The 24,619-nt window shown below is 47.7% G+C and overlaps 1 protein-coding gene across 1 annotated transcript in view; it reads right to left on the bottom strand.

The window, feature by feature from the left end:
* LOC126537444 (cell adhesion molecule Dscam1-like) overlaps window positions 1–24,407 on the bottom strand; it is a 235,629-nt gene extending 211,222 nt beyond the window's left edge. The window contains exon 1 of the mRNA XM_055074253.2: window positions 24,216–24,407. Within this exon, the coding sequence (XP_054930228.1) occupies window positions 24,216–24,360 (145 nt within the window). The 5' untranslated portion in view covers window positions 24,361–24,407. The remainder of the gene's footprint in view (window positions 1–24,215) is intronic.
* Window positions 24,408–24,619: the final 212 nt, after the last annotated feature.

Below are 24,619 nucleotides of genomic sequence, written 5' to 3'. Positions count from 1 at the left end.
CTTTCTCGGCCGCGGACGCCGACACCGGATTTTCGGCGACACGGAGCCCTTAACGCTATCGCGTTCTAACCAGATCGGTAAATGTTAGAATAAGGTGTAAGTACTCATCATACCCCAACACGTTACGGAAAAAGAAACGAAACCTCGTTGAAGAGGGCTGGCGACACGCGGGGAAAGCGTTTCGAAAGGCAGCGTTCCTTTTTTGTGTGTGTGTCTTCGTGTGCGTGTGTGCTTCCCGCTACACGATGCCGTGGCCGAAATGATGGAGCACATGGTTACTGGATGAAGGCAACTCGCGCGCCGTCGCCGGCGCTGTTATTCTGTGAGGCATCACGCTATCGGTGCTTGACCCGCTTCACTTCGTGGTGCACCGAGAAACTTCGCTCCGCCTTCTCCGGTTCCTCTAATGTCGGGAGACATTAAAGCTACCCTAAGCAAAGAACTCGAGTAAGTCTAGAATGTCGGAGTTTCTCCTCTGGGTGACAAATTTACTGCGTTTGGTGCCGGTGTGGCGCCAGCAAAAAAGAAAAAAAAAGGAAGAAGAAAGAGAGGAAAAAATGGGGAGAGAAAGAGAGAGAGAGAGAAAGAAAAGAAACTAATAGACAGTGGTTTAGGTTTCTACCGATCATCTTCTTTTCTTTATCTTGTATTTTATTTTTTTACAGTGAAGCTGATCATTCGGCTAGAAGCGCTCAGAAACGTTATAAACTGGTGTGCATGGTTTTCTGAAAGAACTAGATAACTCACGAAGTTTATACCGAAATACAGAAGACATGTTTCATATTCGGAGAAAATGGGGGGGGGGGGGGGGGCACCTTACGAGTATCGCGTGCCGAAAGCTTGAAGCGCGTAGTTTAATTATGTCCTCCGCAAAATATTTACGGAAAACTCGTCCTCTCGCAATTCTTTTTCGTGAGTTACGCACGAGGCGTGTAGTTATACTTTCTTCCGGCACGTTGTTTATGTTTCGTTGACGTATATACAGAGCAAAAACGTCGATGGTTTTCCGTTGGTCTCATTCCATGCAGCTTTGGTGCGTGCGGCACCGTTAACTCAGTTGTCATTGCTCCTACGTCTTTTTTTTTTTTTTGTCATTATAAGATACGGTTACGGGCACACTTCTATCGTGACAACGCCTGCGAGCTCTTTCAGATGATAAAAATCAGCGTCGGTATGCGAGAGCATATGCACACGCCCGCGTCAATTACCTTTACGCCAATGACGCAGGAACGAAATGGGCAAGTTTATAGTGACGCGAGTACTTGTCCATCGAGTGACTGCGTTTCCTCGTCTAACAAATGTTATCGCTCAGTGCAGGACGCGTCTGCAGGTATCGGAAGTTTCAGGAATGGTATCGATGGTCCTATCCGCTGTCGTCCCCGAACCTTGTGTAATCTGATTGCGTGTATGCGCGACGCCAATTGTGTAGAACTCTCTGAAAGACACGCGCCAGCGGCACCAGCGATTACTCTGGAACGTTCCATGGCTCGTGTATAAAAGCCGACGCGCTTGACCAGCAGATCAGATTTACGGCGATCGCCGACTGTGTTCGCCACTGTCGTTGTGCTTTGAGTGCAGCCTGTTTTTGAGGGCACAAGTTAGCCCAACGAAACGCTAGTTTCGCCATTCGCAGTTTTGCTGCTTTCTTGACCATCGCTAACGCGTCACAACAGCGTTCGATTAACCGCTACGTGTCCGGTCGTCTTCATTATATAGCAGGCTGGTGATTCCAATGGTATACGAGACTATATAGTCAATTCCGTTACCCGCCGTGGTTGCTCAGTGGCTATGGTGTTGGGCAGCTGAGCACGAGGTCACGGGGTCGAATCCCGGCCACGGCGGCCGCATTTCAATGGGGGCGAAATGCGAAAACACCCGTGTGCTTAGGTTTAGGTGCACGTTAAAGAACCCCAGGTGGTCGAAATTTCCGGAGTCCTCCACTACGGCGTGCCTCATAATCGGAAAGTGGTTTTGGCACGTAAAACCCCACAATTTTATTTTTTTAATTCCGTTGCATTTATTTGACCACATGTCTGGTGCCAACACGAGGTTTAGATCTGCATCAAATTTACGAATTGTGGCCGGAAAGCTTGCGTGGCATATTCATTTGGAACGAATTCCTGGGATTATACTCCAGTTTCGAGATATTGATTACCGAAGCATTCGGCGTAATGCAGTGGCATTGCAGTTGTATTTCGGTGCTTCTGTGCGTAAAGTGGCGCTTTGTTAAAAAGAGAAAGAAAGGTATGTGGAAGAACGGTACATTGTTTTACCGCAAGTTTGACGGCACCAATCTCGCAACCGGTGCCAGCGTCAGAATTTGTGGAAAGTGAATATGCCTCCTTGCAAACTATCCGGCGACAATTCGTAGGCTGCAATAGGACTCATAAACTAATCAGCTGCCTAAATTTTCACCTGCTTGGTCTTTGAATAGGCCACGGTATGTTTGTAAATAAATTAAATAAATATTTGTTTATGTTGTGACATTTCGTTCAAGAATCAGATGTCTATTTCGCTTTATTCTACAAGGAACGTCCGCCTCGCCGAGCAATCCAATCCAATGATTACTGCGGTATTATCTGCCACAAGAAATTGAGAAAATTTCTATATTTCTTGACTGCTTGCTTTCATTACCGTAAAGGAGAGAGAAACACATCCGGTAAAAAAGAAACAACAAAAATATATATATCAAAACGCCTCCTCAGTTTCAAACGCGCTGTTGGACTCATTGGCGTGTCACTGCTTTCAAACAGCGCCATACAACGCGAAGTACACAACTTAACAAGGTACCTCGTGTTCATCTCGCTGTATATGTTTCTCAGATGCACTTATGTATATGTATAGACCAGAATGCATGCTGCAGTACTGAAGACGAATCACATCGGCACAACCAAGTTTGATTGCATTCTCTGCTTCTGCACACAGAAATCGTCCTTCCTCGGATGGTGAAAGACGTCGCCGTCGTAACGAAATATAAGGAAACAAAATAGTTCAACAGCATCCCAAATATATTATTTTTCCCTTCCTGATTACTACCGGTGCCAAGTACTGCCCAAAAAACGAAAGCAATAATATCAAAAGACGCATCTGCGTAACTTCGGCTCCGAACTGAAGAAGACGCCACCCTCTCACAGAGACGGATATATCGATTTCATACCAGGACATTATTTCGATCGAGACCGAAGGTACAACAGAGTTTCGATTTTATGGTCTTGCGTCTTCTCTCAGCTCTTTTTCCTTTTTTTTTTGTAACCTACATCATACGTCCCACGTTTTCAAGCATAAAAGAGAAAGTGATCTGGTAGAGAAGCTTGTTTGTGTTTGAGCGCCGATAGCACTGCCGTCGAGGCGTTTCTCTTTCCATATCAATCAGAATCAGGAGGGGAAAAAAACATTTCTCGGAAAGTGAAATCCGGATGACAAACACTCGGCAGGAGCGTTGATCAAAAGGCTGCATTTGTGCTTCGGAAAAAAAAAAACATGAAAAACATGTAGCATACGCACAACACTCAGATTAACCGGAAGTGGCAGTGCAAACAAAGCGCAGGGAACCAGCACGGACGACGAATCTAGACGTGCCGAGCAATGTGGGTTAGAATAACAAAGTGCCCTGAGGCTTCTACGTGTCTTCGGTATTTGGCGTGTACGGACACAACATCGCATAGTAAGTATAAAAAACACGAGAACATATTGTCTCATATGCACAGAGGTTGGCGATGGGCAGGATATCTATCTATCTATCTATCTACCTATCTATCTATCTATCTATCTATCTATCTATCTATCTATCTATCTATCTATCTATCTATCTATCTATCTATCTATCTATCTATCTATCTATCTATCTATCTATCTATCTATCTGTCTGTCTGTCTGTCTATCTATCTATCTATCTGTCTGTCTGTCTGTCTGTCTGTCTGTCTGTCTGTCTGTCTGTCTGTCTGTCTGTCTGTCTGTCTGTCTGTCTGTCTGTCTGTCTGTCTGTCTGCCTGTCTGTCTGTCTGTCTACGAGTCGTATCTATCTATCTCTTTGCGTATGTGTGCGTGATTGAGTGCACTCTTATCATTGCAATGTGACGAGTAATGAAAAGTCGACATAATTGCAAGCAACTACAGTGGATCGCGTTGTCATTCTGAGAACCTTAAAAGATTTTGCGCTTGTCGCCTGCTTTGATTTCGTTAAAATTATGCAACATCGCTTTTCTTAATTGGTATCGTTGAATGACACATCGTAGCTTTGCTTGTCTAGGGTATACACGTTTTTTCATGGGCCCCACCATATTGATACGCAGTGGCGCCATCTATGGGCAGTCGGCATGCTGGCTTGGGCGAGCGCTCCGTCTTAGTTTCTGGCGTTTGTTTTCGCGCTCGTGCGGTCTGTTTAGTATGACGTGACGTCTTCTACGTTGCAAACGGTTCTGTGAGACCTACTGAAGTGCTTTAAGCCGTTATGGCCGGACTTTCTTCTGGCGTTGAGGTGGACGGAGCACGCACCGCGATATATGCGCGAGTGTTTGAGCCTACAATCAGCCTCTGAATCTAGTGTGTATTTCTGAATGTTCCATTCACTAATGTGACCTTATTGCAGTATTGTTCTCTAGTTCTAAGCTGCGGTTTAGGAGCAGTGAAACATACGCGACGGTCGTAACAGCGTGGCACCGTTCTGCTACGATAGGAGCTGTGGTGTTATACTTTGACAAGCGTTCAAACTGTTAGCTGCAGATTACATTGCGTGACTACTAGGATCGGTGGATGAGGTCTCCACCCGTGAATAAAATAGTTTTACTTAGTAATAGCAGCATAGCTTACAGTGTGAATTAAGCTTGTCCAGCAAAGCGACCGTTTACGAACTGCGCGAGTGTCCTAAGCAGTGGTAGGTGCTGGATTACAGATATATTTGTTCTATATAGCGCATGGTCCAAGAATACGGCATCAACGTTTACAGATCTATAAACGTTGTGATCTGTAAACTATGCGAGGTCTTATGGCGGCGTTAGCCCGTTTTCTCTTTCTTTTTCGAGGAAAAGAACAACTGATTTTTTTTTTCGGTTGTGTTCGTTCCGTTATCTACGACGCACTCACGCGTATTACGGAAATTTTGCCCTCAAAAATAGCCATCGCATTCTTATTATGCGATCCCTCTCATATATTATGGCTGTATACAGGCAAAAAAGGCAATGCCGACGCGCATAGCTTATATATGTATCATGCCGGTTCACCAAGCGCAGTATATCGATGTGTTGAGAGCGTCATCGGCCTTATGCAGGAAGGCTAGCGTAGACATATAGTGATTTCAGGCCTACTAGACTTCAAATGCATGAGAACGATGCCGGTGTATCACAATTATTTGACAGCGCCTGGCGCTTAGATGTTTCGTGGTTGCCTTAGGTTGGCCGTATACGAGCATGCGCTCTTATGTTCTATGTTTTAGTCCCTACGCCAAGCGATCAGATAGTGAGAAGATTTACCATTTCATGCTGGTAATACAGAGACACCGATTATATTCGTTGAATTAAAACCGATACACGCAAACTAGTTCACAACACACACACACACACTGCGCCTGATAATGCGCGTCACATGTTCGCGCCCATAAGAGATATTTCCGCGTACTGTAGTTACCGATGTACCGAAATGCTTCCCTAACGACCTTATATGAACGGACATTGCGTAAATTGCACAAAGTACTATCTAAAACATCTCGAAATCGTTCCGCAGCACGCGACAGCAGTACTTTCAAGCAGCGCCGCGCCGGATCGCACAAGCCAGAGAGGAGTAAAGGCTGGCCGCGCGCCCTTTCCTCCTCGCCCGATGATAAGGTCTATATGTTCAGACATTTTAAAAAGAACATTTAAATATAGAAGCGATTCCGCTCGAAAGCAGTGGCGATGCTCAATGTGCAGGGGAGGAAAGCAAAAGAAAATAGTTGATACAACTAGTGTTGCAGCTGTTGCTGAGCTAAAAGAGAAGGTCAGGAGCCTCGCGAACACCATCAAAGCTATTGAGAAAAGTGTGCAATTATTGTCGGATAAATGTGATACAATATTATCTCAAGTATACCAGCAAGGTAACGAGCTAAAGGACATTAGGCGACCAATGGAAGGAGCTGAGGCTGGACAGGAATCGCAGCAGATAAACGATCTCAGGCTCCAGGACAAACGTATTGTGCGAATTTTTAGGTATGTGGATGATTTTTAGTGCTTTTAAGGTTAAATTCCGATGATAGCCTTGAATCAAATGCGAGAAGGATTTTAACATGTTTCGAGTAGTCCTTCCGGGACCTCAGGTTCCGTATTTAAATGAACCCGTGCTTAAATGGGGTTGAAATACAAGAACGCTTGTGGTTTAGATTTAGTCGCACGTTACCGAATCCCAGGTGGTCCAACTTTATCCGGAGCCCTTCAGTGGACGGATTTCCGTCCGTCCAGTGAAGGACTCCGGATTAATTTGGACCACCTCACGGACCACACGGACAGACGGGCGCGTAGACGGACGGATGGATGGATGGATGGATGGATGGATGGATGGATGGATGGATGGATGGATGGATGGATGGATGGATGGATGGATGGATGGATGGATGGATGGATGGATGGATGGATGGATGGATGGATGGATGGATGGATGGATGGATGGACGGATGGACGGACGGACGGACGGACGGACGGACGGACGGACGGACGGATCAAAAGCGTCTCAAAACGCAAAACATACTAATCCCTATAATAAAATAAATAAATTAGTGGTTAAGTGCGGCCGCCATACCCACCGCAGACTGTTGCAGGTGCACGAACTTTACCTCCTGCGGCAGCTGCAGGCGACGTTTTGTTTAGTACTGATTTAGCAGACTGATGCAACCCACCCATCTACTCGAAGGTGCTGTGCTCCGACGCGGCTACGACAAACCACAAGGAACGTTAGCTCACCAGGTTCACGTCGACGGCGCGCATAACCAATCCGTGGAAGCCTAGGCGGTCCATGGCGCCACCGAAGTATCGCCCTTAGTTTCTCAGCAATTACGGCTCTTCATCGCAACTGCTAGAGGAAAAACTTCGTGGAGGAAGAAAAGAATTAGGAGGAAGCAGTGTGCAACACCATTGAAGCCGATCAAATGGGCCCAACACGTGATCGTCGCGTGAAATAGTGCTTCGCTCTGCAAGCAGAGCTACGGCATGACAGCCGAACAAGTCCTTATGGGTTAAAAACTGCCCGAAGCCAAGCATTCTCGGCCAACTCGCAGAATCGCAGAGGTCGAGCTTGGGCGATACTGCAAGGGAAAAAGCGAAAGGAATGCCTCTCGGAGAGCTCCCTTGCCAAGGCGGGCTGGGTGGAGTATAGTGCTTCCTCCTCGTTTATTTCCTTTCATGTGGATAACTCACACATCGAGCACTCCGATTGGGGATCCTATGCATCGGAAACTGTAGGCAGCGCGAATGGGGTTGCCGACAACAGGGAGACGTTCTGTCATCGTCATGAAAACAAGTGCGGCTTTCAACTATACAGTCCAACGCAAGGCAGGCTGCCGCTCTAAGTGCATCGACCTACAAAACGTGAGCGAAAGAAAACGCAAAACAAGAGCAATCATATACAAGAACAAGCTGCGAAGCTAAAAAGAAAAATGGATAATGAAGGGTAGGGCAAACCGCGTGAACACGTTTCAGAAAACTCTAACAGCACACGCGCATTCCTTTCCTGGGTATTTCTGTATTTTGTTGCGATTAGCATTCTTTGCCTACTTGAGGCGTTTTGAGCCTATCTATCTATCTATCTATCTATCTATCTATCTATCTATCTATCTATCTATCTATCTATCTATCTATCTATCTATCTATCTATCTATCTATCTATCTGCTTATGGTCCAGTGGCCCAAATTGTCTGCCAGTTTGGGCCACGAGGTATGTACTGGTGATGCACTCGTGGTCGTCGCATCGTCCTTCGGGCTCTTTCATCCAACTCTCATCATGCCGTCGCCGTCTCGTTTTCGTCGTTGCACATACGTCACGCATTCGTTGGCGTACCGTCGTCATGGGGCCGTCGTGGTCGCTGCATCGTCTTCCCTCCATCCTGGTCGTTCGACTTTTGTCATCACGCCATCGTCTTCACACATTCGTCGTCATACCATCGTTGTCGCGCCGTCGTCTTCACGATATTGTTTTATCATCGTCATCGCTTCAGAAACGTCAACCCATCGTCGTCATTCCTTCTTTGCCATTCTATGGTAATCATGCCGTCGTCGTTAAATCGTGATATTTGGCCTCCGCTGTCAAGCTGTCGACGTCACTGCGCCATCGTCAGACAAGCTGTCAAACATCCGTTTCTGCACCGTCGCCTTCCTCCCGTCGTGGTAGTGTGATCACCGCCATTCTAGCTTCCTCATCTTACGCTTGTCAAGCTGTCGCGCCTTCTACACTCAGTCGCCCATGCAAGTTGTCTAATGTCTTCGGCCACTCCATATGGTCTCGTGGTCGTGAGGCCGCCGTGGTCATTCTGTCATCGTCAATTCCTCAAAACTTTAGCTGAAAACAACGGTTTGATAAGGCGGAAAATTTTATCCGCCTTACGTATCGTAGGAACTACACACAAAACCAACACCCGCCCCGTGCGCTTCATCTCGCGTCTTTCTTTCCTCTAGCGCTACTTTAAATATAACTTATACAATTTCGCCATATTCCGAGAGACACAAAGCGAAACACTCAATCAATTTAGGCGGATAAAGCGTTCTTTGAAAACTCTGTACTCGTTACTTTCGAAGTAATAGGTTGATAATTAGAAGATAAAATGAAGATAGTAGGTTTAGTTTTTTTAATTTCGCGCCGAAACTTGTACGCCGGTACGTGACTGTGGCGTCATAGATTTCAAAACATTTTTGTGGCATTTAGGCCACGTTTGCCCAACTCTCCAAGTTCAATGTTGGGCTCCTTTAGAGCACGATGCAGTCTCTCTTCACCGCTACATGATTAACCAGGCTCTAGAAGACGTTGTCAAAATGCATGACGTCACAGTGAGATGGTGCGGAAAATTCAAGAAGGCGTCGACACCCATCTTTTGTTATTGCGCTTTTTCTGGCTTACCAGGCCTCTAGCATGGCAAGACTGTTGTTTTCTTTATATATATATCGCGGAAGGCTAATTTACGAATACAGAAGAAATCACCCTCTCTCTTTAGTGCTCTTTTATGCATGGGTTTCTTGGATTTGCATGCGTATGCAAAGTTTTTTTTTATTATTATTATTCTCGGAACAATATGTCGCCGCACCAGCTCAGGGTATAAAATTCTCGATTCTGTCACCGTTTGCCAAGCTAACCGAACGAATAACCTTATCTTTGTACTTTCTGTACTATACTCTTCCTTCGTCGTCGCTTACTATTGTCTTTTCTTTTCCTTTTTTTTTTTCCTTCCTCGTTTCTTTTTGACACCTTCTGCGCCTCGTTAACGGCCCGAAACGAATTCTATACGTGTCTCGCCGCAAACAAGCAGCGGCGAAACAGCCACCTATACCAACTATCTGCGCAGAGCTCGGTCCTTGCCTCGAGCCCTTCTTTCCTATAGCAGCCCGTATACGCAACACCGACTTTGTCTACCACTCCTCGACTGCTGCGAGTAGAAGACCTCCCCCCCCCCCCCCTCAACACCCTCCGAAGGGCGTTCCCCTGCCTCTCCATCAGTAGCCGCGTTCCTCTCGTGAGACTATAGAAAATGTTGTTTCACCCAGCCTCACGCAACACACCACTTAACTGCCGTGCCTTCGTTTAAAAGATGGGCGCTATTTTTCCAGCGTTACACAGCGCGGCACGCGTTTTGCAAGCTGCAGTTTTCAAGTGCCCGTCAGGAGCTCGCAAAAAAGCACCACTGAAACCGAAAGGAGAAGTGGGTGCAGAGAATGGAAGAGAGAGAGAGAGCGAGAACATTGGGGTAACGGGGGAGGGTGGTCGACGCCGGTTACAATCCGGCCACATTTGAGCCACGACGCCCCGGCGCGGGAGAGGAGCGTGCCCGATTTGTTCGGCCGGGGGGCGTTACCCCTCGCAGCTGTAGTTCGCAGGCGCTCCCGTTGAGAAACGCGTAGTGATTAACGACGCCGACTGCGCCGAGGAACGCGAGCCTGCGGCAACCGGGGTTAGCGCTTGTTGCGAGACGGTCAAGGGAGCCGGCACTTTCTCGCGCTCGCTGACTTTTCTGCTCGCATGCTCTACCAAAGCCTTTCGCTCTACGCGTACAGTTGTAAGGGTTTCGCATAGCAGACGAAAGATGAAGTTGTGTTCGGGCAGTGCTAAAAAAAAAAAAGAAGATACGTCAGCCCTACCACTCTGTGAAAAAGGACGAGCAGCGAAGCTGTGGTGTGTTTTACCTCAATCGACGCATCTATTTATATATAGGTATTATTATTATTATTATTATTATTATTATTATTATTATTATTATTATTATTATTATTATTATTATTACTTCTAGTAGTAGTAGTAGTAGTAGTAGTAGTAGCAGCAGTAATTAGCTGAATGAAACGTGGAAGGACTAGAATTTTACTCTAGCCGACAATCATGGGGCTGTCCGTTTGCCTCCCGTATACAAGCCCATGTATTGGCAGCAGAAGGGAATTTTGTAACGTTTAAAACTCCACTGTGAACTAACTATGGCAAGTAAACGCAACTTGGCGTAGTGATAAAGTCGCCCTAGCGGCCCATTTCGGTATGATTTTTTTCCAAGATACTTCCGTTAGTTTGAAAGCTGCAGAGAATTCGCGACAAACTAGAGACGAGAATATTTTCGTGTCGACGCGACGCGTAGACGGTCGGACATCGAGCACCGCCGGAGGGTAGCTGTACATAGCTTCGTCGGAGAGAACATGTAGGAGCGAAGTCGGAAACAAATGCTTGCAATCTTTTCCATATATTATTACGGCGTTTTAGATTTTGCGGACGCAAAATTTGAGACGCGAACCTCCGGGCTTACAAAAGAACGCAAAGAAGGTATACAGAAAAAAGAAAGACAGAGGAGTACAAAAGAAGGAAAACTGGGCCTGCTATTTTGCATACGCAAAGGCCCCTTCGTTTACCTAAACGCGTTTCCGTACGCGAAATTTAAAACTCGTTATTGCCGCTTACGTCCTTATTTTATTTCCTGATAACAAACCCTAGAGACATGGAGCCGACGATGTACTCTTTACTTCAATCTTTTGGATACGGACAAGACAAAAAGACAACAAAAAATACGTTTGATGCGCAGAACACGCAGCCATGGTTGCCTCGAAGAGGATGAACGGATATTCAAGAAGGAAACTAGGGTGGTTGCTTGGGCTAGTTGGTAATTCATGATAAAAACGACGTACAGCGCGAAGGACAAGGACTGCGAGAGACGCAGCGCAGCGTATGTCGTCTCTCGCAGTCCTTGTCGTTCGCGCTGTATGTCGTTTTTACCCAAGAGGTACTCAGAGATCTTGGCGCACTACAGGAAGCAGAGGTGTCGCTAGCGGCGGCACACAAGAGGCTGAGTAGGGAAAAAGCGGCGACCTGGAGAAGACTCCAGGCTGGAACTTACCCGAACAGAACACTGCCGCACGCCACGTATCTAGGGCCCTACGGGCGGGACTGCAAATTCTGCCCACCGGACACGCCCAACACCCTGTGCCACATGATGCTGGTGTGCAGAAATAAACCGGACGGCCCCCCGCCATCATCACCACCGCTAGGAGATAACGGGCTGAGAGAAGCGGAACCAGAGGAAGAACAGGAAAATCAGCGGGAGCCTCTCTCTGCTGGTGACGCAAGACCCTGAAAACCGGCTTTTAGCCTTCCAACCCTGCAGCCACTGTCTCGAACTAACCTGAAGCTTATCAAGAGTATGCAGCGCTTTCAATATGCCTATAGCACTCCCGAAATGCACATCTACAATAGGACCTTTTTGTGATGAACGACGTCTGACACACTGGATCGAACACCTCCGAACTAGCTCGCGACATGTTACCTTGTGCTACGAACATCCACTGGCAGGATCTAGTTCGCTCAAGTCATGGTTCAATTTCCGACAGACTTCCAGCGCCCTGTTTAGCAGAAACTGCGCTGTGGCAAATCGGACGTGCGTCTGGTTAACCTCCCTGCCTTTCCTGTTCCCCTCTCTCTCTCTCCCTTCCTCTCTCTCTCTCTCTCTCTCTCTCTCTCTCTCTCTCTCTCTCACACACACACACACACACACACACACACACGCACAATGGCAGTTCTCTACCTATAACAGTCTCAAGAATGGGCAAAAAGCCAACAGTGCTCGCTCCTACCTTCTTATTCTTTCCCATTTGAATACACTGCGATTCATTGCAGTTATTGCACGCAAACTTACACCGACAGCTGTGTGAATGGCAATCAATAGAGACTTTAAAGCATGTGCCGCATCGTTCCTCTGTAGGTTCGTAATGTGAATTCGCGCCCCGTCTTACCGTGGTGTTTAGAGGCGCATTGATGTGAACTGACATCGACTTTCGCTGCAGAAAAAAAAATGTACATGTAGCACAAAACCACTGCGTTATCCGTGCAATTCGTAATGTCGGAATGACATCGGCGCAACGGTTGTCTGGATGGTATGCAAAACCTTGTAAGCAGGCATTCCCACGCTTGCACATTACCCAAACCAAGATGACCGCGTTCCTGGTAGTAGCAATGTTAAAGCTGGGGCACACGTCTTAATTAACAGGTTGGGTGGTGTGTGCAATAGAGGGCGGTATAGGAATCATGTTACCAGTCAGCATATTGAGACATTAATTGTGATCGTAGCCCGACGTCCAGCATCTTGAATAGGTCAGACGAAGTCTGTGGAGAAGCTGACTAGCATGTTTTGCATATCGTTCCGTTTAGAGTCCCATTAGGTTGGTGCGATTTGATTCAGGCGCTTTACAATATGGGAAGAAACCATGAGCAAGTAAAATTCTGCGTGTAAACCATGCCCTGATATCATCACATTAGCATATAGCTCTCCCGTGCCCTTTCAGGTCGTTGAACACCATTTCCTACACATTATTCCTCTTGTAAAAGCAGTACATTTCCTAGCGCTTTTTCAGTCGCGCTGCAAAAATAAAAATCGATAGTTGGGAACATCGTTCTTTCTTTTTTCGTGTTTTGCACGCTGCTTTTAAAGGCGTTAAAGCTGGCGTGAGCGTAACGCGTCCTCTAGTATGAAAACCTGTGCTAATGGTGTGCGCGCCTTTCACTGCAAGTAAATGAAGTGAGAAGAACCTTTATTTGCACCATGCCTTATTAGATTTTAACCTTACCGCACATTAACGCTTTGAACTGGCGCAATTCACCCCCTCTCCCCGCAGTCATGCCACGTTCATGTTTTCCGCACGCGCCATTTGGATGCGACGAGCAGAAATGTCACAACAAAAGGAAAGACCACCGCGGGGCACGGGGACGGTGACGACAGAAGAAAATAAAATTAAAGGTGAACAAACAGGGAGGCTGACTTTATTAAGAGGAGCGGAAGCGCGTCCCTCTTTCCAGCTCGGTGAAGAGAAGTTCAAAGGAAAGAGACATCGCAAATGCGCGGGTAATGACTCGTGTCTCTATATAACAACGCCAGCAGGGCTTTCATTTACCCTCCCCCCCTCCCTCTACTGGGCCCAACAACACAATTGCTGAGTGGTCGCAGTTTAAATAGCTTTCCCGTTATTTTCTTTTTTTTTTTACGGGTCTTTCAAATCGCCTGCTTTTCTTTTTTTCTTCTTCAACCCTCTCTTCTTTTTCTATTCCTTTAGGTGAATGTCGTTGAAGCCGTTCCGGTCTGTAGGCGCTGGGAAATAGCGCAATTTTTCTTTCCTTACATTTTTTCTTTTTTTGTAAAAGATCTTAATTTAAGGCACCTTTTTGTTAGGCTTGATCTACCTTCGTTCTTGAAAATATTTCGTCGTCGTCGTTGTTGTTGTTGTTGTTGTTGGTTATGCAGTAAAGACAACGAACGCTGGCGAATCATGATCACCAACGCTAGGCACGAAGTTCGCCGCTCGCGCTGGGGCTCTTGCTGCTGCTTGACCGGCGCGTTATCTGCTCTCGGTGCACAGCCAGTAAACCTCTTCACAACTGGTCAAAGGCGCGGGGTATATTGAAAACACCCACACTGGATTTGCGGTCCCGCACGCTACCGTCTACCATGCCCGACGACTCAACCCAGCAGGCGCCTCCTACTCCATCGGTCGGGCGCTCCAACGTGCTGCGCCATAGGGACCCTGTTGTTTGCAGCGGCGCGGATGGCAACGACGTGGAGCAATTGGCTCTCGTCGTACGAGAGGGTAAGCGTGCTCAACCAGTGATACGATGTCGCAAAACTGAACAACGTGATTTCCTATCTGGCGAGTGTGGCCAGCCCTTGTTAAAGAACCATGAGAGGGATTTACAGACGGTGGTCAACGTTTAGGACCTCTTTCGTAGACGTGTTTGGCTGCCCTGGTGTTGCCAAGCTGCGCACATAGCAGTGTTTGTGAGAACAAGCTCAGCAGTTGAGGGAATCATTCACGAGGTACACAGAATACATTATAGACTTGTGCAAGAGAGTCGACGTGAACATGTCAGAGTCAGACTGAATCAATAATATTATGAAGAGAATAATAGAGGACGGTGTTTTAAACATGCGGCTTGCGAAGAAGCCACGCACTGTGGTAGAAATTATTACTCTTTCCCAAAGCTACCAGGAGCTGCACAGACAGCGGTCGTTGACCCTCCGACCACCTTCGCACGACCAACATCTGGCTACAATGGCTGCCGTTTTCGACCAGTCAACGCTGCTCGCTGAGATAAAGACGTTCGCGCGTGAGGAACTTGCCCGCCAGCTTTCTTTAGCAATCTTCGCTCAGCCGCAGCATGCTCAGCAGCCTGCTCGTGCAGATTTTGGGTCCTCACTCGGCCCTGCGATTGCTGGGGTCTTGCCTCTCCACCGCGAACAGATCCCTGGAGTGGCATGCTGAACTCGTCACCAGGCCCCGACCAACCCTGCAGCGGGAACGAGCGGGAATGCCGATGCAGTACCTAGGCCTCGACCACAAGTTGCCGTCCCGTTGTTTCGCCACATGCCACGTGCCATGTCCACCGCGTCCTGTGACCTGGACAGGACCTGCCGTCGCAAACTCGTGGCGTACGTCCGGCGATCAGCCAATATGCTCTGCCTGTGGCATCGCCGATCCCACATCGCCCACTTTTGTCGATGCGCTCAATCGACCGGTGCCGCATCGCCCGTGACGACCGGTGATACAGGGTCGCAAAGGCCATTTTGAAGCTCTTACGACTCATGTCCGGCCCCGTCCGCTGTTCGACCGGGGCCCGTTACCCGCCGTTCACCTCCTCCGCGTCGCCGCCCACTATCGCCGATGCGACCTCGTTCTGTGACTCGAGAAGAGGAAAACTGATCGTCTACGAGTCTGCGGCGCCGTCGAACTGCAACGTCCCTCACCATCGCCCATCAAATGTTATAGAAGTATTCGTTGAAGATGTACGCGAATTCGCTCTCGTGGACACTGGAGCCGCCGTCTCTGTTATGGACGCCAATCGCTGTCGCTCACTGCGGAAAGTTACACGACGCCACTTTCGGGGTTTTCCCTTCGCACGGCCGAGCGCTCAGAATGTTCACCCTGTCGTGGCGTGCACGGCGCGTGCGGCCATTGAAGACGTCCTGTGTAGCGTCGAGTTTATTGTTACTGCTTCGTGCTCTCATGACGTTATCCTCGGTTGGGACTTTCTTTCGCGCCATAACGCCATCATTCATTTCGCAGACGCTGAAGTTGAGCTATGACCGATGGTAAATGTGACCTTTGCCCACGTTCCATCCATTCCCTGTAGACTGCTCGTGAAGGAAGGTACGAACATTCACCCCAAGGCCTCAGCGCTTCTGTCCACGTGCTGCATCAGCTTCTGCAACACAGTCGCACTGTTTTCTCAATCTGGCCTGTTCCTTAAACGAAAAGCGGTGGCGCTACCTATTGCTGATGTTTGACATTACATAAAGCTGGCAGCAATCTATTTTATTTCGAACCCGTTTCCGTCATCTGTGACACTGCTTCGTGGAGAATGCCTGGGCAATGTGGAAGCCATCGACGACAAGCAATTCATTGATGTATCGGATGACGCAGCCTCTGCCACCAACCATACCCTGAGTGCTGTATCTACAGCATTGTCCACAGATGTGTTTGGTCCCTCCATCGCCGATGATCTTAAGCCGGTTCAGCGTTCACAACTTCTACGCGTCTTTAAACGAATCTCGTCCTTCTTTCGGTGTCACGCGTTGGGGGTAATTGTAGTGAAGACGACGAACGTTGGTCAATCATCATCCCCAGTGCAAGGCACGGGGTTAGCCGCTCGAGGTGGGACTCTTGCTAATGCTTGACCGGCGCGTTAGCCGCTATGCGTCCGCAGCCAATCGACCTCTTCATAATATTTAAATATAGGTAGTAGTGACCACTAAGTTAACGGGAAGCAATGACTTAATATTAAGGAGTAAGCCTTTAGTGGCTCATGAGTGTCCGGGAGCAGTCAGTGGTGGACGCAGGAAAGCAGTGATCACCGGCGAGGGGAGCAAGGAGAGTAGGTGCCATGCCAGCAGCGCTGTGAGAGTGGGCGCTTGGGAGAGCGTGGACATGCGCGTGGGGGTGCGCGCACATGGGCGACAAACCTTGCAGCCATACGGCTGTGATTGCATCCCATGCTCGCGGCCACGGCGACATCCGTTCGCAGAAGAGTTCAGACAACAGCAGCAGAGGCAGTCACAGATAAGCTTTCGCCTATCGCAGTTTAGCTCGGCAATGTGCCCATAGATTTTTATGTTTCCATTGCGAACATTGGGCAATCCCCCTTCGAGAGTACGTGCCATATGTTGAAGGGAACAACAACAACATTGACAGGGTTGTCGACAATACACAGTGGGAGGAGGACAAACAATTGTTTCTTGAATTGAAGGAAAGGGGTGACCTGCTAACATGTGTTCAGGCGATATGTCGAAATTAAGTGGGCGTATTAAGATCTATCTTTTGAGTAAGCTTCTAAGAGAAGCGCTAGCCCACGTATGCGGGAACCGAAATGCGTTTTTTTTTTTGTCTTTAGCGCTGACGCAACAATCTGAAATCTTATTGTTTTATTGAATAATTTAGCGTTTAGATCCGGTGCTATGTGGCTGGAATAATTCGCGTCGCTTGAATTCATGACGAAAAAGAAAGCACTGCACAATAAAAAATAAAATTCAAGCAGAATAATTTAGGGACAACTTAGTAAGTGCGTACCTCTATCGTGTTTCTTTATTTCAAAAGGAATAGGCGGTGCACGGGGAAAGATTACACTGCCACTTTCGTGTAACTAGGCCACACTCGTTTTATCAATGCAGGGACTGATTTCAATCTCTTTATTTAATAGCTTCTTTTCCATACTAAAATGTTTGCTTATTTTAGAATTAGTGATCCGTCTTCTTTACCCACACCAGCACTGCCTCCACGCCAAGCGAATTTTTTCACCTAGCTTCTGGAGGGGGGGGGGGGGCTAACACTTTATTAAAAGCGTTATAATATAACCATTCCGAAAACAAAGATTGTAGCCCATTCGTTTATAGATATATTTTTTAAATTTAACTTCATTGCTTCTGCTCGAACAAAGACATTGCCTTTGTTTCTGGTGCCGTGTGAGGCCATGCAGACGAGGTTCTTTCTTATTGTTACACTCTTTCTATTGTTTTTTGTTTTTTGTTTTCGTTTATCGATTAGTGGGCGTGCGTGTTTGCTCGAGCTCAGAACGAGTGCGAGGTAAAAGTTGAGGAAAGCAAACTCGTGCCCGACGGGAACACCGAGAGCGAGGCCAATAGTTGTCCTCGCACAATGAGGGAGCAATTTGAATTTCAAAGGGAGCGAGGAAATAGGGAGGAACAACTATCGAGCGCCGGTTAGAGGGCAGCGCTCCGATATATAGACCGAGCGAGCCAGCGCGCGCGACGCCCTTTCGAGCTTGAATGGGGCCACTTATCTCGCGCGCACACGAAAACAAGCAACGAATAAACGAGAGAAGCGCGCAAGAACAAAAACAAAAGAGGTCACGCGAGCTCGACGTCTCCATAGGAGCACGACGGTACTCCGAGGGCCCACGCGACATTGCGAGGAAGCAACACCGAAGGCACTGCTGTACGATAAAGCGAGCGCTGCTCTGGCATGGCCTATCCCTTCTGGTTCAAAGGCGAGGAGTACACTGGAGAGGCGAAACTCGCCGAGCTGCTTAGCTGCCATCGAAAGCGCGGAGAATCTCTCGGGAAAGTCGCCGGTAAATCCGAGCTCACCTTGTTCCTTCCTTTTCGCTCGCTCGATTGCTACAGCTCCAGTTCCTTTCTTTGCCCCGTTTCTCTTCTCTGTTTCTTTCCAATTTCCAGCGTTCTTTCGCAGCTGCTCCCTTCCTGGCTCTGTTTACTTATTTCTTCTTTTCCATTATTTTCTCCTCACCTTCTTACTGTCTTTTTTTTTTTTCGCTTTTCGCAGCCTTTCTTCGCTTTCCCCCAATCTGCCACTAACCGCGGCTATTTGAGCACGTCGGCGGGTGTCCGACCGGTCTTCACTAATCCGCGCTTTCGCTTTCAAGCTGCAGCCCAGGGGAAACTTTTGCGGCGGCCGTCTGCGGCGTCCCTCGGGGACTTCTTAACACCGTCGAAGTTTTCCGGAAACGCAACACTTCTTTAGCTCGAAGGCGTTGATAGAGGGTAACGTATTTTCCAGTTCCCCGGCGACCGTGGTTCTTGAAGACCAGAACCGCATGGTGTATCAGTATAAGCAAAAATTGAACGCCCCTCTCACGTCAAGACAAAAATCGGTGCGCGGGTATATGATATGGAAGTGTGCCGGGCCGGGGTGGTTTCGGTTAGAAAATCATGAGGCATTACACTCTGTGAAGGTGGTTGACCAGCGAAGCTGTTTTGCACACGACACTGAAGTGAGACATAATTTTGAACAAAGGTGCGAGCTCATTCATTGTCTCGATGGGTGGTCATTATTTCACTCGCAACTGCAATCACATTCTTCGATAATGTCAAATCGACGGACGTACGCCCCTGGGTGGTCGGTTGCGCCGGATCGGCGTGGCATCGCAAGGGATATGTCTGCAACACGAAACGCGTAAGCCGCTCCCTTTACCGACACATCCACATTGAAATCACCGACAACGGCAACAGGGGTAGTGTCATCGCAGCTAATTCACGCAATGTGAGTAGCCATGAACCTTACGGGACCATGAACCTTACGGACCATTCCATTTTTGACTTGCTTGCGGGGTTAGGAGCCATTGATGATGATAGCTTCCGATATGCTGTTTTGTATGTTGTATGCGTGATTAGAAAGAATTTAAGCACTATTCGCTTCACTTTGCTGAGTGCTTGTAGCCTCTGCCTTTCGGGGCTATGAGCCACTGCATTTTTTGCTTGCTTACGGGAGCATGAATGCTTACTGGAGTATGAGCCATTGATGATGATAGTTTTTCTTCACGGAGAACAAAAATGCACGGAACCCCAGCCATATACAGCTTCGCTGTAAAAGAAAAAATAAACGGCAGTTCACGCGAATGTACAATATTCTGAGGCGTGCGTCTCACTGAGTGAACAAAAATAAATGAGCCAAATATGTTAAATGGGGAAGACCACCTCGCTTAAAAAGCCATGTATTACGCCTTGCAAGGTTTTGGGAGAGACACGGAAAGAGAAGCAACAAAAGGCAGGTGGGTTAACCAGGCACACGTCCGGTTTGCTGCTCAGCGCTGGTGAAAGGAGATGAAATTATATGCCTGCCAACCTGAGGACCTTGAATTTCGGAAGATTCGCCGAGGAAAAGGAGGTGGGCGGAGCGGACAAAAAGTTTTTTTTTTCGGTCCCCCAGAACGTCAGAAACAGCTTTGAATGGCTGCCCGCAGAGGTATTAGACGTCTACGTGCTCGTACTGGGACTAGAGCTAGCGCGTACGCGTGTGTATAATTGAGGAACGCGTATACTACGTTTCGTAACATTGGTGCCTTTTCGAGCGCAACTCTTAAAAGCCCGTTCTTGTGGCGAACGTCGGCGGCGGCGGCGGCGGCGTAACTGAGCGAACGATGGCCACACAGAATGAAAGCAAATGCAGAGCGCAGCGGTAGATGAAAGAAAAGCCACAACGAAGAGAGGAGGATGAAAGCGCAGGAGGAGGGTGTAGTGGAACCATGATGCGGAAAGCAGAGGAGGATCGGAGCAGAGACGGCCTGCGCATGCGCGGAGTTGCCGGCGGCTACGGCATCCGCAGCCGCATGAGCGACCTCATCTGCGCTTCCGACGGGGCGCCAGGGTGCCACGAGGTTGGAAGGGCGGCGTCTGCTGCTGAGGTCAGTCCAGGCCCCGCACACACTCAATTTCAACAAACGGCCACAGAGGCCGAAAAAATCGACCAGAAGGCGCTGCTAATAAGACAAGGATAATATATCGATTAAAAATTTGGAGGACGCTTAAGCTTCCCGTTTAGGAGTGGAACCCGATAGCATTCAAAGATCCCTGACTACTTCTCACACTTCCCGGCAACTGCAGCTTATGTAGCCGTAATGTTTACCAGGAAACGTTGGCGGCGAACGCTATGCACGAAGCCGAGCTTTCTGATAGAAATGCGGTGAAGGCGAGCGCCACCTAGAGGTGTTGCAAGGAACCGGGCGCGCCGCTTTGTAGTCTTTGGAATTTGCCCGCGCCGGCGCGCGCAAATCTAAGAGGCCATGGCCACTCTATGACTGGTAGAAACACGGGAAAAGAAGTTTGTGCTTTGAGTTGCCGCGTGACAGAATTACGTTTTCTCGTATATTTAAATTACAGTCATACGCTATTATGTCTGTAGGTTGTGTGTAAATCACACCCTACGATTTTTCTGACGTAATTTACCTCGAGAAATTCAATTAGTTTAGCAACTTCCTGGCGCTACATGGAGGGCCTGCGTGATTGGATGTGCGTAGTTCGGAATGGTTGCGCCGATGCTGGACGCGTCAACTGTCGCAGTATTTTCTAGGACTCGGACATTACTTACGTTGAAAACATGCTGTGTTTCGTTTCTTACATGTTATCGTCCCGGTGGAATTATGTCGTGATTATGACTCAGTGTTCGTATCGTCTCTTGTCGAAATAAACTTTTTCTAAACACATTCACTTAAGGCACATAGAATGCAGGTGCCCGTGATTTCTGCGTGTGTGTCCTCTCGTATACACGATCATTTTTGTATATATACGTCTCGTACACATCACTTCAAAATTGTGTAAAGTGTTCTATCACATCAGCATTGTACATAACCATTGTGTACACTGCAGGTATATATTGAAAATCATTTTGTACATGTGGCATTTAGTTTATGTGTAACTGCGCCTTTCCGTGGGTATACGTGTTTATATGTTGGTACGTGAGGACTCGGACATCACCTACGTTGAAAACGTGCGGTGCTTCGTTTCTAACATGTTATCGTCCCGGTGGAATTGTGCCGTGATTATGACTCAGTGTTCGTATCGTCTCTTGTCGAAATAAACTTTTTCTAAACACATTCACTTAAGGCACATAGAATGCAGGTGCCCGTGATTTCTGCGTGTGTGTCCTCTCGTATACATGATCATTTTTGTATATACACGTCTCGTACACATCACTTCAAAATTGTGTAAAGTGTTCTATCACATCAGCATTGTACATAACCATTGTGTACACTGCAGGTATATATTGAAAATCATTTTGTACATGTGGCATTTAGTTTATGTGTAACTGCGCCTTTCCGTGGGTATACGTATTTATATGTTGGTACGTGAGGACTCGGACATCACCTACGTTGAAAACGTGCGGTGCTTCGTTTCTAACATGTTATCGTCCCGGTGGAATTGTGCCGTGATTATGACTCAGTGTTCGTATCGTCTCTTGTCGAAATAAACTTTTTCTAAACACACAGTATTTTCTAGTGTACGTTGCCACGTGCAGTTCCTCTCCTGAAATAACTTATGCGGCATCGGCGTGTGTCTTGCATTAACCTTTGCACCGTGTGCTATGTAGCATTTGACATTTCCTAATGTTCTTTTTTTGTTTTTTTTGCGTTCAGTGCTTGTAGAGCAGAGTGGCTTTTTGAATGCAAGCTTTCTCATTCCCATATTTCATTCCTGGTATCGTTCAGAATTGATATTCTTGCTCGATAGCCTGGGTTTTTGCGCAAGCTACACTGAACTTATTGAATGCAAAAGCTGGTTACGCTGCTGTCCTACTTGGTCGTGGTCGCCACGTCTCGTTTCTCAGATGAGGGAGCCTGGTCACTTTCACTGAGCAACAGTCTCTCGAAGTATAAGCACCTGCTCCTGCGGTCCGCAGAGCGACATAGACTCCCAATATACACGCACCGTAACTTGTGCTCCCCGTGCATTATTTTCTGCTGCGGCCGTGGTCAAATTGTGCTTGTGGTCTTCCTCGGCCGTGAGTTGCCGTGAACAGAATGTGTTATACATGATTCCAGATTCCGAAGTGTAGGAAGTTGACAGCCACCTGGGTGGAAAGGCCTGCGAAAGTGTCTGCAAAATGGTGATTCCCACAAAACTAGCAGGTGGGGCACCAAGCGTGAGCGGCGCATTAGCGGCCCCCGAAAGAACAAAAAGAAACGTACAGGTTGGAAAGGCGGTAACGCTGAGATGCCGGGTAGTCCATGTCGGTGTGTCGGCTGCGCCAAAAGATGCCAGCGTCACCTGATTGCTTCGCAATTTAAAAATTGCTCATCTTCAACTGTGACTGTCGGTGCAAACCGGTGGCACTCTGTCCAATCTGCTTGCGCTGCTCGTTGTCGCTCGTTACCAAACCGCCATGTGCGACGACGAAGGCGCGCAATTTACGAGCTGGCGTTTATGATTCCAGCGTATCTCGACAGGCAAATTTTATTTGTGTTCGTGTACGACAAGGTGCGCAGCTGTTCTTCTGCCAATAAAGTCGCACGTCCTGTTCATTCCCTTGTGCTTTGTTCATATGGGCGTCTCTGGCCTCCTGGGAATTAGAATGCACCACCTACGCGGCAGCCACGCGTCTCTGAGGCATGCCGCAGAGCCAGCAGGGCGAGCACGGCGCGCACCAGCGTACGCTACCGGTAAAAAGCGGCCCTATTGGATATTGCAATACAAAAGAAATTGCATTTGCGCTTCCTGTCTATAGCGTCTATATCACCAAAGCTGGCGTGTTCTAATGACTGTATACAGGAACTGTATACGCGTGGAGTATGGGCGGACAGTTGTATCCACACTCTCACGTAGACTAAAAGGACGTATGTGTACACATGCTCGCAACACTGTCACGCTGATAGCCGAGGCACATTGACTTTCAAGCATAATCGTAAAGTTCTGATTATATAGTGTTTATATAGTAAACTCCTGATTGTATAGTGGTGTAACGTCTGTGAACATTGCGGCCACTAGCACCACTACGCAGTAATTTGGGCGAACCCAGCAATATCATTTCGTGGGCGCGGAAGAGAACACGGCCGCATCGGCGTGGTGCATGGCCGCGAACGAGCCAACCTTCGTGTCATTGTTTAAGCGTTCGCTACTTGACTGAACTCGCTCTCATCTGCACCTAAAATTTCCAAGATGTTCTAAGTACTAAGCGGGCTGGTGAATGTCCTCGGATTTCGTGAGAATATATCCTTCGTGTGAAATCCAGACGGCTGTTGGAGGTGCAGTCCACAAACTTTTGTACGACAGCGTAAACTTGTAGGTAAAAAGCAATCATGTTCTGAAACAAAACAATATTTCTCTTCTTTCTTTGTTTTCTTTCATACAATTTATTGTAGAAATGGCGCTCGTTTCCGATTGCCTTGTCGGCTAATCTCGGATCTATATCGCTTCCGCACGTTAGTAGCCGAATACACACTTCACGGAAGCCCATCAGCGGTGCAAGACCGTGTGTAACGAAAGGGGCGACGCAAAGACTCAGCTTCAGCAATATAACTGTTGCGGACGAGAACAAATGTTTTCATATAATACGCGCAGTCTTTTACTTAGGAGTACGATTTAATCAAACTACGACAAATGAAACTGCTAACATTCACTACAGGTGTTCAACGCCACAGGCAAGCCTCTTTAAGTAAGCTGCATTAAAGAGGAGTGAGATAACTAAGCAAAATGAAAAAAAAAAAAACGCGAATTCATTTGTTAGTCTGCACGTGAAATTGGTGTACAATCGCAAACAGACCCGATGAGGCAGCGTTGTTCAGCTTACCTGAAGAAAAAGCGAGAACGGTGGACACCCACGCCACAAAGAAAACAGGCAGCAAGTGCCATGCTTGAAGCGAGCTTTGCCAGCGGTGGTGGACACTGCATTTAACTGCGTGGTTGGTGCCCAAGCACTGCTGGTATTCTCCCATGGCGAACACTCGATTCCTTTCCAGGCTCTCTTTTGGGTAGACGCCGGCCTTTGTGGACAGAATTGTGCTGCGTCCAAGAAGAAGCCTGTGAAAACAGAGAAGAAAATTGCTCGGGGAAAGAGAAATTACTTTATCATTTAGCAGCCCAGAACTGCTTTATTATCAGTAAAAGCGGAGATTTCAAATCGCATGACAGCAATTGCAAAGCGCTAACTTAATAATGCGGTGTAGTAGAGAGAGTTTAAAAGATTATGCAGAT

Source organism: Dermacentor andersoni, chromosome 4 (assembly GCF_023375885.2).
Source record: "Dermacentor andersoni chromosome 4, qqDerAnde1_hic_scaffold, whole genome shotgun sequence".
NCBI lineage: Eukaryota > Metazoa > Arthropoda > Arachnida > Ixodida > Ixodidae > Dermacentor > Dermacentor andersoni.
This window is presented reverse-complemented; position numbering and strand designations above follow the sequence as displayed.